The sequence below is a fragment of the Primulina eburnea genome, chromosome 8 (assembly GCF_022965805.1).
Source record: "Primulina eburnea isolate SZY01 chromosome 8, ASM2296580v1, whole genome shotgun sequence".
NCBI classification, from domain to species: domain Eukaryota; kingdom Viridiplantae; phylum Streptophyta; class Magnoliopsida; order Lamiales; family Gesneriaceae; genus Primulina; species Primulina eburnea.
The window spans coordinates 39523538-39538312 of NC_133108.1; the positions used below are offsets into that span (position 1 = coordinate 39523538).

Consider the following 14775-nt stretch of genomic DNA (forward strand, 5'->3'; position numbering starts at 1 on the left):
CACAACATGTCTCCTTTCTTCGAATGTGCCAAAGGTGCTCTCCCACCATCGGATCAAAATCAACAATTATCTTAATTATGCTTAGAAAATAGGCAAAAATTTATGTGAGACGGTCTCAGAAGTCGTATTTGTACGACGGATCTCTTATTTGAGTTATCCATGAAAAAAAATTACTTTTTATGCTAAAAGTATTACTTTTTATTGTGAATATGGGTAGGGTTGACCCGTCTCACATGAGACCCACTCTAGAAAATATCCATTATTATATATCCATTATTATGATCATCAAGTTTTTCATTTCGTCCAACATCTGTCCAAATTCCGTAGTCATTAACCGAATACACGAAATCCACAACTCTTTTTGGACCTCTTTACTAACAAATAAATCTTTCTTTGAGGTTTTCCTAATATCTCATATCGAACAAATCATCTAATTTTCCTCTACTCATATCTCTATATTTTCATTCAAGTTTTCAGTATCATTTACATAGTATATTCCATTAGTATTATTTTCTTCAATTTCAGCCCCTTCATGCTTATAATTTACCTGAATCTCATCATTCAAACCTATATTAATCTCAATCAAAATTTGATCTACAATTCATTCTCAGAATTCAAATATATTTTGATCATTGACACTCAATAAAGATTAGATCAGTACCAACCACGACCTCATTCGACAAATCCGAATTTGCAATAGTAGTCAAATCTATGTTTTATGTAACTCTCCATGGATCTATAAGAGATTTTGTAAGAATCTCTTGTCTGTCTTTATTTTCTCTTTGAGCTTCCAGATTCAAAATTTCCTTTTTCTCATCATAATTCACAATAAAAATTAACAAAGCAAACACAAAATATAAATTAAATACTAACAGATATTCACAGTGCACGTCAATTGTGTTTCAAACTATACCGAAATAAAAGGAAACAAAAAAAAAACTGGTTCAAACAAAAAGATAACAAAATTATTCAGATCAAGTGTGCCAAGATTTTTTCGCACATTGTTTTCAGCAAACAGACGAAGGAATTTTTCGGAGAACAAAAGAGGAATTCTGGGAAGCAATAAATCTCAAAGATTGCAATTTACAAGGTATGCATTATACGAAAATTTGAATCTTGAAGCATTCCAAAACCAAGAGGGGAAAAACTAATTTCAGAATACAAATCATACGAGAGGTTCAAATATTTCCAATAAGAATCAAAACAAAATACTTTTAACAAATCCCGAAAGACATGATTTTGTATCATATTTTTCTGACAGATTATCAGTTTTCTTGGATTTAAAAGTTAGGGTTAAGATAATAAGAAAGAGAACCATCGATGAGAATTGGGAAGGTAACATGAAACTTGAGAATGTGTTCAAGTGACTCGTGAGGGTGACTTTCATCAACCTAAATTGTATTCTAATATACAGATTTGAATATCGTTTTTAAGTTCGTAATTAAATTGATAGTTATTTGAATAATATGGATCAATTAGCTACTGGTTTCTGATGTTGAATGCGACGGTATACTCGGCGACTGTTGCTTTAGACCGTCGCTATTAGCGACGATTTCTCGTTCCCGTCGCGGATATCGACAGAGTGTAGAAACCGTCGCCGATATAGATCGGCGACGGTTTAAAAACACCGTTGCTATAAGCGACGGGTTAACTCAATACCGTCGCTAATGGCGACAGTTTTTGCAATAAATCGTCGCTATGATTCTATATATACCGAGGTTCGCGAACATTTTCCCAACGATTTTCGCCTTTCTTCTCTGGTAATAGCGAAACTTTATCAATTTTTTCGCAGTGTCGGTTTTTATTACTTCGTACTAACATTTTTTTGTATTAATTTCGTAGATTTGATCGTCGGTGTTATCTTCTAGCGTTACGTGGATCTATATATTTTTGCGCACGTCAGGTTCTTAAAGTATTTTCTTTAGAGAAAATTTAATTTTAATTTTTGAGTAGTATTTTATTTATGAATTTTAGCGTAATAAATTATTTATTTTGTAAATCATACCTGAGTTTTTTTTTTGCTTTTAATGTTATTTTTAATTTTTTATTTTATAGTTTTTGATAATAGATTTTAAATAACTAAAATTTAAATATTTGTAAGCTTCAATGGATATCGCAGATAAAAGTTGGATGTATCGTAGGTTGGAAAATGGATTCTTAAGTAGTGAATTTTGTGTTGGTGTTGAGACATTTGTGTCATTTGCATTAAGCCATCCTGAGTGTTTATTGGATGGGAAATTACGATGTCCATGCAACCGTACGAAGTGTCGAAACAAATGTTTTGAGGATGCCGAGACTGTAAAGTTTCATTTAGGTAGATATGGTTTCGTACCGAACTATTATTGTTGGGAGTTTCATGGTGATCGGTACGTCCCTCCTATGTTTCCAAACTTCAATATGGAGGCTCCTTCTTCATCTACCACTACCACTACCACTCTATACCGCGGGACCATTCACGGCTGGAGGACCGGTGACCATCATCCACAGACGGTCACGCCTGAGAGATGGGATGCTTGGACTGCTGCTTTGCAGCAGTAGGATTGGCAGGACAGAGCCGTGAAGAACAAGGCCAACAGGAACATCGAGCTTGCAGGTGAAGATACAGGGACGACAAAGCAAATTGCAGGTGCGAAGACATACAGCGTTCACGGAAAGGATCTGGTATTTCTTCTAGTTTAATATTTTTCAGTTATATATATATGTTTTTCGTTAATTATAAATGTTAATGTTTTACAATTAATGAGTTTGTTTTATCGACAACGATATGGCAGAGATCCGACGTCATGAGATTTACTTTAATGAGTTTGTTTTACCTTAAGAAAAATCGATTTGATTCATTTTTTATCAATATCAAAGGAGGAGATGGAGCCCTACATGGCTGAGTCGATGACTCCCGCAGATGATGGATCAGAGCCTGCTGTCCCCAGCCCACAGTCGGTGAACAGCATGTTCAAGACTGTGGTTGGGGGGAAGAAGAAGGGGAGGATATACGAGTATGGGTCGATGTTCGGCATCTTATATCCAGATGAGATGGCTTCGGGTCGACGTGGTGGGTCATTGGGTGTTAGTCAGTCATCTCAGTCCGAGCAGATGGCAGACATGCGACAGGCTCTAGAGTCATCGTTACGGCGTAACAATGAGCTTTGCGAGAGGATGCAGGCTACAGAGGCGGAGAACGCCTTGCTGAGAGATCGCATGGCGTCACTAGAGGAGCAGGTCCGAGTCCTAGTTGCAGGCATGTCACAGGGAGCTACTGCGCATATATCAGACCGCACGCTGCTTGGACCAGACACTTCTCACAGGGGTCGATCCCGTGGCGCAGCAGTTGCTTCTTCATCTTGTATCCACAGATTATCGCAAAGTTATGTTCCTCCGAAGCAGGAGTACGGGGATGGAGACGACGATGATGACGAGACCCAGTCACCGTAGCCACTTTTTTCTGATATTTTTTTTACGACATTTGTACCAAACACTTGTATTATTACGTGTAGATTAGTAATATGATTATATTTCTCCAATTTTGTTAAATTTTTTTCAATTATACCAGAAAAAATATATTCTTTTTTTAAAAAAAGAAAGCGATGGTTTCATTGAATATAACGACGGTTGATTAAAAACCGTCGCATCATTAAGCTACGTTTTTTCAAAAATCGTCGTTTTCATTCAGCAATAGTTAAGTTAAATGTCGCTTAAATTAGCGACGATTTGTATGTAGCGACGGTATTTTTCAACAAAATCGTCGCTTTTTTTACGGTTATTGAGAAACTGTCGGTGATAGAAGGCGACGCGACCTCCGGTTACGGACCACCAAACCGTCGCTAGCCTTTTTTTTTTTGTTTAGTGATATTTTCTCATAAGCTTACGAGGATACAATCATAGGCTTGTTTATTTACTTTTCTTCGAGTTTTTTAGCTTGTAAACCATGGAAATTAGTTCGTTTCTCCTGACACATACAGTCCCGTGCGTAAATGAAATCAAATTTAACATCCAAAATTCATCTGAAGTGCTTATAAATATGAAACTTCAATTTATATTTACTTGCAATGTTTCGAATGACATTCATAAATATTACATGTCAATCTGTATTTGCTTACTTACCTTGAGAATAATAATAACTCGAACCAACTACATTTCTATATTTATCGAGCTCAAAATACGTTATCGTAGGTAGGCCTCTCAAAGATTGTAAAAATGATAAAGGTGAATTCTAGACACTTTGATCTTTAGATGCTTGATGTTTTTAATGCATTTCTCCTAAACAAAGCACTAATTCTCACTTAAACTTAGTTTTCAAACAAAAATTGAAAGATTTATGATAGCCACATTTCCCTGGCTTCTGAATTTGATACCAAAGTTTTTAATGCATTTTTATTACACAAAACTAATTATATTGTCATTAATTTTGAGTCCACATAAATTTATTTAATTCTCTTTAACTAAAATGCTATCATATATTTTATCCATAACTTTAAAGTTTATTGTATTACTAACTATTATATAAATTTTAAAATATAATAAATTGCACAGCACCCTTGTAGAGAAACCTATATTAAAAAAAAATAAAATTGACTAACACCAGATAGGCCTTTGCACCAACGATTCTTTGGACCAAAATAGCACCCGTTCCCCCAACGTTTATAGTATTTTTAAAATATTTAATGAATAAAAAAGTAAATTAGTGTAAATAATTAAAAAAATCGAATTTATTAAACATTCAAACACCCAAATTTAATTATAATAATATTATTAGTTTATAAAAGTTATTTTTAAGGTTTATTTATTTTTAAGAACTATAAATAATTAATAATTTATAAATTTATTGAATACATAATATATGTAATTTGTATTATTTATACATTTTAAATGATTTAAATGAATCATAAGAGATCATGTAAGTAATTAAAAAGAATATTCAAACTTGAAGTAAAATAATTTTTTAGATTGGGGATGGGCTTCATAGGTTGAATATGGATCCAAAATATAGCCTTTTGATTTTGGGTTTTAGATACAAACTTGATCTTCTAGTGTTTTCGTTACAATCCAAATTCAAAAAACTTTTGAGAAACTACATTCTCAATTCTTATATACGAATAATACCATCATATTTCGAGTTCATTTGAATTGAAAATCAATACAAGAAGGTCCAAAAAATGGAAAATTCAAATCAATATCTTTGTGTTATACTATTAAATAGTTATTACAATTTTTTTTAAAAAAATTCAATTAAATCCAAAACCAAAAAAGAAAATGTATTATAAATAGGCAAAAACTTATGTGAGACGGTCTCACGGGTATTATTTGTGAGACGGATCTCTTATTTGGGTCACCCATAAAAGAGTATTACTTTTTATGCTAAGAGTACTATTTTTTATTGTGAATATGAGTATTGTTGACCCGTCTCACAGATTATGATCCGTGAGACGGTCTCACATGAGACTCACTCTTATAAATAAATAAACACTCATTGCTACCTCGATCGTAGATATGGCTAACCCACTTAATCCACATGCTATCCTTCTTCTTATGGATTTTCCATAAGAGTTTTAGATAGCAAAACCTTATTCCAGGTAGTGAGATTTTTAAGCCCCAATCCGCCATCTTCTTTTGTACGCAAACCATATTCCACGAAATTGGAGGATACTTTGTTGGCCACATAAACTTCCTACAAAGTGAGTATATGCCATCAATGATATTAGCTGGAAGCGGAAGAACAGATAACCAAAAACATTACACCCCTTATATAAGATCTAGATAATCATTTAAATTTTCCAGACATACGATAAAGAATGTTTTAGACAAGACTCAAGAGCTCATTTTTGCACCAATTGCATCTACGAGTAGGCTATCCGAGGTTCTAAGCTTCCCTGAAGCAAAGGGAATGTCCAAATGGAATTTACTTGCAGTTTAAATATTTTAATGGTTTTTATCTTGATTATTTAAAAAATGGGAATTTACTTACAGTTTGCGGGAGAAAAATGTGTTGCACTAAAATTTGAAATTTTTTTATTAGAATATAGGGCACTATGCTTTTGAATAATCTGAAACAACACTGTTTCTTGATCTCACTTTCTCGATGAAAACGTCCCTTTCAGCCCGCCAACATTAAAGCTCACACTCTGTATACACATCACAGCCGTTTCAAGATTCATAAATCCGTCGTTTGGTGTACCCAAATTGAAAAACAGATCAGAGCGTTGCTTAAATGTACAGACTGGCGTAGGCAGATACGGATAGATAAAGTTCGTGTGTTATGGAGGCATGCATGCCATTTACTTTTTCCATTTCCATACTATGTACGCCATCCATTGATTTTTCCCGTTTCTGCAAATGGGGGACGCGTCGCAGGAAAAGGGACCTGTCCAAATGCTCGCTGCAGTGCTACGGCCTTTACAGTTTCATGAATTCTTGCGCACCCTTCGAACACTACGAAGCATCGCACTTCTCTGTTTCCTTCTTAGGCCATCGGAGAGGCAGGAATCTGCTTGTCCATGCTGCCCATCCTGGTGATTTCTTGTATATTATTCCTCTGAGCTTTTCTGTGTGTGCTTCTACGTGCCGTGATTATTGTTTATTTGATTTTGTTATGAGTTAAATCCGTAAACCGTTTCTAAAGATGGGTTGATTAGATTTTTTGATATGCTACTTTTCTTAATAGTTTTTATTCACAATTTAATTCGAATCTTGACGTCAAGTCATGTATCTCAATTTGTACGAGCTGTGTTCGATCGAATTAAAGTTAATTTCTTTGTTGTTTGTACGGGAGTGCCGTGTAATCGCCAAGACTATTTATCTATCAGTCTATTGGAAAGGAGTGTAATAATGGTGGAAGTGTTACGAGACTTATGACTAGAAATGTATAGCTCGTCTTCTGAACGCTAGGTTTGGATTGTACGAATATACATTATTACAATGGATTTTAATCTTTTCATTAAAAGTGTTAGGAGTGGAATAAATGTTTGTGCTGAAATAGCAATCGAAACGTGTTATTGGAGTGTTGTGTAATTTAAGAATGGTCTTATTGGGTTACAAATAGTTCTGTTTTGAATTTTAGAAGTAATGGATGTAGCTGTACATCAATCCAAGGAAGTTATAGCGAGGAAAAAACCTCCAACAAGGCAAAGGAAAGTGGTTGTTACCGGTATGGGTGTTGAGACACCGCTTGGTAACGATATGGATGTCTTCTACGACAACCTTCTTGAAGGTGTCATTGGCATTAGCGAAATAGAGGCTTTTGATTGAGTTTGACTATCAGGGGTGGTTTCAACTGCACAGAATTGCTTGTGGGATCAAGTCATCCTCGGGGGATGGATTTGTTAGTTCGAAATTTCTTAAAAGAATGGACAAGTTCATGCTTTACATAGGCGAGAAGACATTGGCTAATGGAGGAATTACCGAATCTGCCATGGATGGATTAAATAAACAAAGATGTGGCGTCCTGATCTGATTGGCTGCGGGTAGGATGAAGGCATGACTGCATTCAGCATCGCGTAAAAAACTGGAGAAAGAGCGGTGGAGCTAATGCACAAATATACACAAGCATTAGAGTTGGCTAGATATTACTCTTACTTTCATCAACCATTCTTCCATGTTCTCATTTGGGTTGCTGCAATTTATCATAGAAGCCTAAACCAAAATTTAACCCCTTTTGACTACGAGATTAGATAGTTGAACCACCTGTAAACTATATGAAGCTATAGGCCAAAGTAAGAATATCTTTATTTTGGTTCTTCAGATCAAATTTGAGAGGATTTACCATCGGTTAATGATGCATGTCAAGCTTTGCAAATCTCCAATAGGAATATTAATCCCTTTGTTGTGCCTTTTACAACTACTAATATAGGCTCTGTAGTGCTGGCAATGGACCTGGTTAAGCAAATTCCTTCTTTTGATGATAGAAACAAAGTTAATTTGTTTTGTTGAACACCATCAAATCTTGATTAGCTCTGTTTAACATGGATAGATGGGGGCCTAACTACTCGATTTCCACTGTTTGTGGTACAAGCAACTTCTGTATACTAAAAATGCTGCAAACCACATCATCAGAGGTGAAGCTGTAAGTCCCCGGCCTTCTTTTTTTCCGAGCATCAGAGTAAGGATTCTAAATCCATTTTGGGTTTTCTGCATATTTACTGAAGAACGAACTGGAAATATTTAACATGAAAAGATCGACCATATATCCCATTGCCACAGTCTTATCTGACGATGCTTCATGAGATTTTGTTGGACATGATGCTCAGTGTTGGCTCAGATTCAGTAATTATACCTGTTGGTAATTGTCTTTCTTGATATATATCAGTTTCAAAGACTCGCTTATTCGGTTTTCAAATCATGAACTTTGTGCAGGATTGGGAGGTTTTGTAGCTTGTAAAGCACTGTCACAAAGGAGCACTGAACCTACTAAAGCCTCGCACCCCTGGGATCATGTAATGTTTTATATTTTTGTATCTAACGATGAAAATGAGAACTATCTCTTATGTAGTTCATTTTTCCCCTAAAATGTTTCCTTGTAGGATTAATATTATTTCATTTATCGTTGTCTATAGTACAAAATGAATCTTCTTATGTTTTTCCACATGTTATGCTATAAACAGGTTTACGTATCTTTGATACTCCAATTATCAAACCATACTTCTAAATTTTGTTTGATTTATCAACTGTGGTTTAATTTGTTCATGTCTCGACCCTAGAAGAATGTTGGACTATGATAATGCATAAAACCACGAAACAACGAATCTTAATAAATGCTAGCGACTAAAGGCATGCTGGTTGCAACTACTTATGTGTGGATCTCAAGTATCACTCCCCCCAACCCGTGATTTTGATATTTGACAGAGTCGTAAAGGATTTGTTATGGGAGAAGGGGCCGGTGTATTTCTTCTGGAAGAACTTGAGCATGCCAATGGACCCTGAAACTTGGGTTGTATCAAAGTTCATGTTTTTCCCAAAATATTGATGATATGTTCGCAATTCTTTGTGGGTGTGCAGAACAGAGGTGCAACTATCTATGTGAGTTTCTTGGTGGAAGCTTCACTACTGATGCTTATCACATAACAGAGCCTCATCCAGATGGTATACTACATATGATCTAATTGGTAATAAAAAGCACTGAACACCATGTGTCTGTCGCTAATAGTTAACCATGTATAGATCGAAATCCAGGAAGGATATTGGAATAATTAATTTGAACTAGACACTATTGATAAACTTAATTTGCAACTCTTTTTACTTTGAACATAATGATCAAATCGTTTTGATTCATTGCTGGCTGTCGCGATGATACGGTTTCCTTTTTGCATGTATTCACGTGTTTAGTTAGAAAGTTTGGATAGTATAACTGATTGTATGGCCATGATGTTTTCGTTATGATTTGGAGGAGCATAGAAGTCAGTTGTAGTGAAGAAGCATTTTCCATCTGTAACTCCGAATAACAAATAGATCAACAAGAATGGAAGTGTCATTGTTTTTGGCACAACAACAAGACAGTTTTTATTGTCATCGTTTGGGTTTGATGTTTCCGATGATGCTGATGTTCCATGTTAGTTCTGGTATGTCTCTCTTCTTAGTTAACGATTTCCATTGAAATGATTTCTGATATTATCCCCGAACAGGAACTGATGTCATTCTGTGCATAGAGAAAGCTCTACGAAACTCGGGTGTATCTAAGAAAGACGTGAATTATGTAAATGCACATGCAACATCCACTTCAGCTGGTGATATCCAGGAGTATCAAGCACTATTAATGCATTATATTCGGGCAGAATAAAAGAGGTTCCCAAAGCGCAAAATTTCAGCCTTTTGCCATACTGAATCTTGTTGTTTGCTGGCTAAAATCCAACTTTTCGTCGTGCAGTCGAACATGAACTCGACGAAATCTATGACAGGACACCTTCTGGGAACACATGGTGCTGTGGAAGCTGTTGCTACTGTGCAGCATGTTCACTGGAAGAAAGTTGATCCCTCTTTTCTCATTCATTAAGGGGGTGAATAATTTTGGTTTGCTAATTGAATGTTTCTTATCATGTGCTGCTCATCGTTGAACTGAACCTATCTTATCGAAGGGGTTTCGGACCGGGTGGGTGCACCCAAATCTCAATCTTGAAAACACAGACGATGGTGTGGTCTGCTGTTCTTCCCCCACTTTTTCGAGGCAGTATTTTCATATGCAACGAGTTAGTTCGCCACTTGATTCACATATTTACTTTTAAAATGTTTAATCAGCCCATTTCTGTTAATACCCCACAGAAGCGAAGCATCAAGAAAATACGTATCAATGTCAATTGAGTAAGTGTAAACAGGTGTCCGAGTTGGTAGGGTATACCATCATCTTCTCGAACGAGCTTGTCATACATGATTTGTCCAGTAAGGTTTACGTGACTAACGTGGTTTTTAGATTATTGCGTCAAGTCATGTAGTTCATTTAATGCAAACCGAAAGATATCGACATGGAATTTCCACGTCATAAAAAAAAGAAAAAAAACAGTTGGACATTATTCATCAATTAGGCCTCCGCTTTAATGCAACTTTGACTTTGAGCCCAAGAATGAACTTATTCTGACATGGGAGAGCTATTTTGATTATAAAAAAACACAGACATGGTAGGACTCGGACACATGATCTATCGATATATAAGACGATGACATTAAATGTAGGATCCGAATGTGCTAGTGGGACCAAAGAAAGAAAGCTTGGACATCAAAGTTGCGTTGTCAAATTCATTTGGCTTTGGTGGTCGCAACTCATCGATTTTATTTGCTTCTTACCAATTGATTTTGCGGTTGAAAAGAATGACAGAGAGACAAATGTAATTGTACCTGTTAAATTGTATATAGTAAACATATATGCATCGACTAAAGAAACTAGCGATACTAAGCTAGTTTGAAGGTCCGGTCCAGCTCAAGTAGAAACGCTTACCATTGAGTCTTTGATGACTTCTCAAGTTTCCAAGGCACACAAAGCACATTAACTATGTATATGTATATATATAATGTAATAACACGTAATCATATATAATTTTATGTATGTTGTTCAATCATTATGCTCATTTCTGTGCCCACAGTTGATATGATGCTCACATATTGAATGTGATACAGCATATCAAAATTGTGCATCCATTAGTTGAGAGTCGCCTCAACGATGGACACAGATATATATATATTCCTTAACCACTCAAAAATTATTGAGTTGGCTACTTCATACCTTTGACGACTGCAATGTGAAAATTACACACAATTTTGCGAACCGGCCATTTTGAAATTTAATTTTAAGCATCTAAACCAATCTGAATGACGAGGTCATTGCGATCCCATGTATTCCTTAATTAGAGGAGTTAGGTCTAGTGATGTGTTTGGATTGAAAGTTTTTAGATGGGATTTCAGTTCAATGTTGAAGAACCACATTATTTTTATTAACGTTTTTTATGCACACGTTGCGTGTTTATACAGTTTGGAGTAAATATTTAAATAAAATAATTTTTATTTCCAAATTAATTATTTCTCCATATTTTTTTTTATCAGAGGTGATTTATACATCTAAAAATTTAAATACATAGGTAAAGATGTAATTGGATTTGAAAATGTGGATAAATATAGGATTGAAAGATTTTAAAAGATGATATTATATAAGTATTAATATTATAGAAGATTTGGATGTTTATGAATTGAGTAGGTCTTTTGTGAGACGGTTTCATGAATTTTTATCTGTGAGACGAGTCAATCCCACCGATATTCACAATAAAAAGTAATACTCTTAGCATAAAAAATAATATTTTTTCATAGATGACCCAAATAAGATATTTGTTTCACAAAATACGACTCGCGAAACCGTCTCACACAAGTTTTTGTCATTTTAATTTCATAAATTTGAAATTTCTCTGCTTTAAATATATACTATATATTTAAGTCACAACCCCTTATCGGTATAATCAAATTACACCAAAGTGATATTAAAATGAGTGGGTCTCATGTGAGACCGTCTCACGGATCTTAATCTGTGAGACGGGTCAACCCTACCCATATTCACAATAAAAAGTAATACTCTTAGCATAAAAAATAATATATTTTCATGAATGACCCAAATAGGAGATCCGTCTCACAAATATGATCCGTGAGACCGTTTCACACAAGTTTTTGCCTATTAAAATTAAATCCCTCACTAATTAATAATTTAACAAATCAAAAAATTTTATATAGTAGTTTTATTCACCATTTTTACAGTGCCAGCTATATGGAAACCTGATGCTTAAATTGTATAGTTTTTTTTTTTTTGGATAAAGAAACTGTCCAATCAAAAAACTTTCTTTAAAAAATATTTTTTTAATCAAGACTTGGTCACTTCATGTCTACTATGTCCACAACGACTCCTCACATGACACACCTCCGAGATTTGTGCTCTAAAGTGTGGTGTGACGTGTACTTTTTAAACTTTAAAAAATATATGGATATTTTAATATTAATAAAAATGTTTGTTATTATTATTTTTATTTTAATCAAATAATATTAAATAATTAGGAAGAAATTATTTTCAATTTACAACAGTTATTCGATTTAAAAGATAAATTTTATTTAGATTTTTTTTTATATAAAATATGGAATGACTTGAAAAAAAATTTAGTATGGTAAAAAGAGTAATTATGTAATTAAATATTTTAGTGTTTTTCAAGATAGTTATTCTAAAGGTCTCACTTAATAATATATTATCTATCCAACTAAACGTGGCCAGAAATTTCAAAGTTAGGAACTTCACTTTTTCTCAATCATAAATTGACTTTTAGATTTTATACAAATATAAATTTTTGTTAATCATTTTATTCACTATGATTTCACGCAAACCAAAGTTTCATTATTATAATTTTCTTTTAATTATTAAAATTGATATTGATAACTTCTAAGGAATTTTTTGTTTGAGAACTTTCATTTAATTTATGTTGTCTTATATTTTGTCCAACAAATGATAAATTTTTTTAAAAAAAATTCTTTCTATTTTTTGCTTATATTTGATGAGATAAACAAATAGCTACGTTAATAAATGTAAATTCCCATATAATTTTTAAAACACCAGTTATGAATTGGTTACTTCGATGACCAATTTGGCTAGTTTGGTTGATAAAAGTAATTTAAATTACACAAGTGAAACATAAATATTTGCATACATATTAATTAATTTACTATTACATTCCAAAATTTTAAATTATATAATTTATTGTTACAACCGACATATTTTAAATAGATATGACATCTTTATGTTATGAAAAACTCTTTTTAAGTGTTCAAATTTTTTAAGTTGGACTTAAGCTTTTAAATATGATTAAAACATAAAAGTATGAGTAGGTCTCTTGTGTGACGGTCTCACGAATCTTTATCTGTGAGACGGGTCAACTCTGTCGATATTCACAATAAAAAAGAATATTCTTAGCATAAAAATTAATATTTTTTTATGAATGACCTAAATAAGATATCCGTCTTACAAAATACGACTACGTGAGACCGTTTCACACAAATTTTTGCCTAAAAGTATTAGGTGTGGCATAGATGGACCATATTTTGGTATAAATAATTAAGGTTTAATCCAACTAAAACTTTGTCCTGTAATTAATTAAATTGGGCCACTTTAATGTCTCCCACCCCTATAAAAAATCTCCCAACCACCCATACCATATTCCTCATCTCAAAATTTGTTACCTAGCAGTACACTCGCACACTGTCCCGACCGCCATCGCCACACAAACAAACAGTGGCCGCCGCCGCCGCCATATAACCACCGCGAGCGCAACCACAAACGGCCGCATTGCTCACCGGAACCGTAATGGCAAAGGGCCTCCAATTTTTTCTGCCCCTTTTTCTCTTCATGTTGCTACTCAAAACAACTTCGTCCCACACCGCCTACAGGCACGATCTAGTTCGCTCCTCCTGCGTCCACGCGAGCTACCCTAACATCTGCCTCAGAACACTCTCGACGTACGGAAGCTCCGCCAGCACACCCCGCGACTTAGCTCAGCTCGCGGTCAGGGTCAGCCTCGCACACGTGCGCAGAGGCTCATCGTTCCTCTCCCAGCTTCCGGTTCGCGGCCGGAGGGCACGGGGAGCCTTGAGCGATTGCGTGGAGCAAATGGGGGACGCCATGGATGAACTGAGCAGCACACTCTCGGATCTGCAGCACCTCCGCCGCGGAGGGGATTTCCGGTGGCAGATGAGCAATGCCGAGACGTGGGTCAGCGCCGCCTTGACGAATGAGGACACTTGTCTCGACGGATTTCAAGAGATCGGCGTTAATGTCCGCGCCGACGTGCGTCGGAGGATCACGAACGTGGCCAGAGTCACTAGCAACGCGCTATATCTCATCAATCTTCTAGACGAGTCTCCTTAAACTCCACGTCGAATTACTTGTTGAAAGATCAACCATACCTCTCCCCCTCTCCCTCTCCCTCTCCCGCTAGATATGTATGTGTGTGCACCATTTCACATGCTAGTCTGTTAATGTTGGTGTTTTAAGATTAAATATATATTAATTATATATATTATTGTTGATGATATGTATAATTTTCATGCTCGAGTTGTTAAAGATTTCGTTAATTGTCTGTTAAATGTAGGAGTGGGTCTCATGTGAGATCGTCTCACGGATACTAACTGTGAGACGGATCAATTCTAACCATATTCACAATAAGAAGTAATACGCTTAGCATAAAAAATTATACTTTTTCATGAAAAACCTAAATAAGAGATCCGTTTCACAAATTCGACTCGTGAAATCGTCTCACACAAGTGTTTGTCTAAATTAAGT

At 35.1% G+C, this 14775-nt stretch overlaps 3 protein-coding genes across 7 annotated transcripts; all 3 read left to right on the forward strand.

The window, feature by feature from the left end:
- The first annotated feature begins 978 nt into the window (after positions 1-978).
- Positions 979-3497, forward strand: LOC140837964 (uncharacterized). Its single transcript, XM_073204042.1, has 3 exons — positions 979-1090; positions 1843-1903; positions 2857-3497. The coding sequence occupies exon 3, from the start codon at positions 2863-2865 to the stop codon at positions 3427-3429; it is 567 nt and encodes a 188-aa protein (XP_073060143.1). The 5' UTR covers positions 979-1090; positions 1843-1903; positions 2857-2862; the 3' UTR covers positions 3430-3497.
- Positions 3498-6992: 3495 nt separating this feature from the next.
- Positions 6993-10287, forward strand: LOC140839670 (3-oxoacyl-[acyl-carrier-protein] synthase I, chloroplastic-like). 5 transcript variants are annotated; one of them, XM_073206541.1, is made up of 4 exons: positions 6993-8089; positions 8191-8269; positions 8344-8423; positions 9851-10287. In XM_073206541.1, the coding sequence occupies exons 2-4, from the start codon at positions 8203-8205 to the stop codon at positions 9974-9976; spliced, it is 273 nt and encodes a 90-aa protein (XP_073062642.1). In that variant the 5' UTR covers positions 6993-8089; positions 8191-8202; the 3' UTR covers positions 9977-10287. The 5 variants fall into 5 exon arrangements, 3 of the variants coding, with proteins under 3 accessions (XP_073062642.1, XP_073062643.1, XP_073062641.1); XM_073206542.1 differs by having other exon boundaries at positions 6993-8053; positions 8136-8269; XM_073206540.1 differs by having other exon boundaries at positions 6993-8053; positions 9851-10285.
- Positions 10288-13639: 3352 nt separating this feature from the next.
- LOC140837965 (pectinesterase inhibitor 3-like) lies at positions 13640-14540 on the forward strand. Its single transcript, XM_073204043.1, has one exon. It carries the CDS (start codon positions 13801-13803, stop codon positions 14359-14361), a length of 561 nt encoding a protein of 186 aa, XP_073060144.1. The 5' UTR covers positions 13640-13800; the 3' UTR covers positions 14362-14540.
- The last annotated feature ends 235 nt before the right edge of the window (positions 14541-14775 follow it).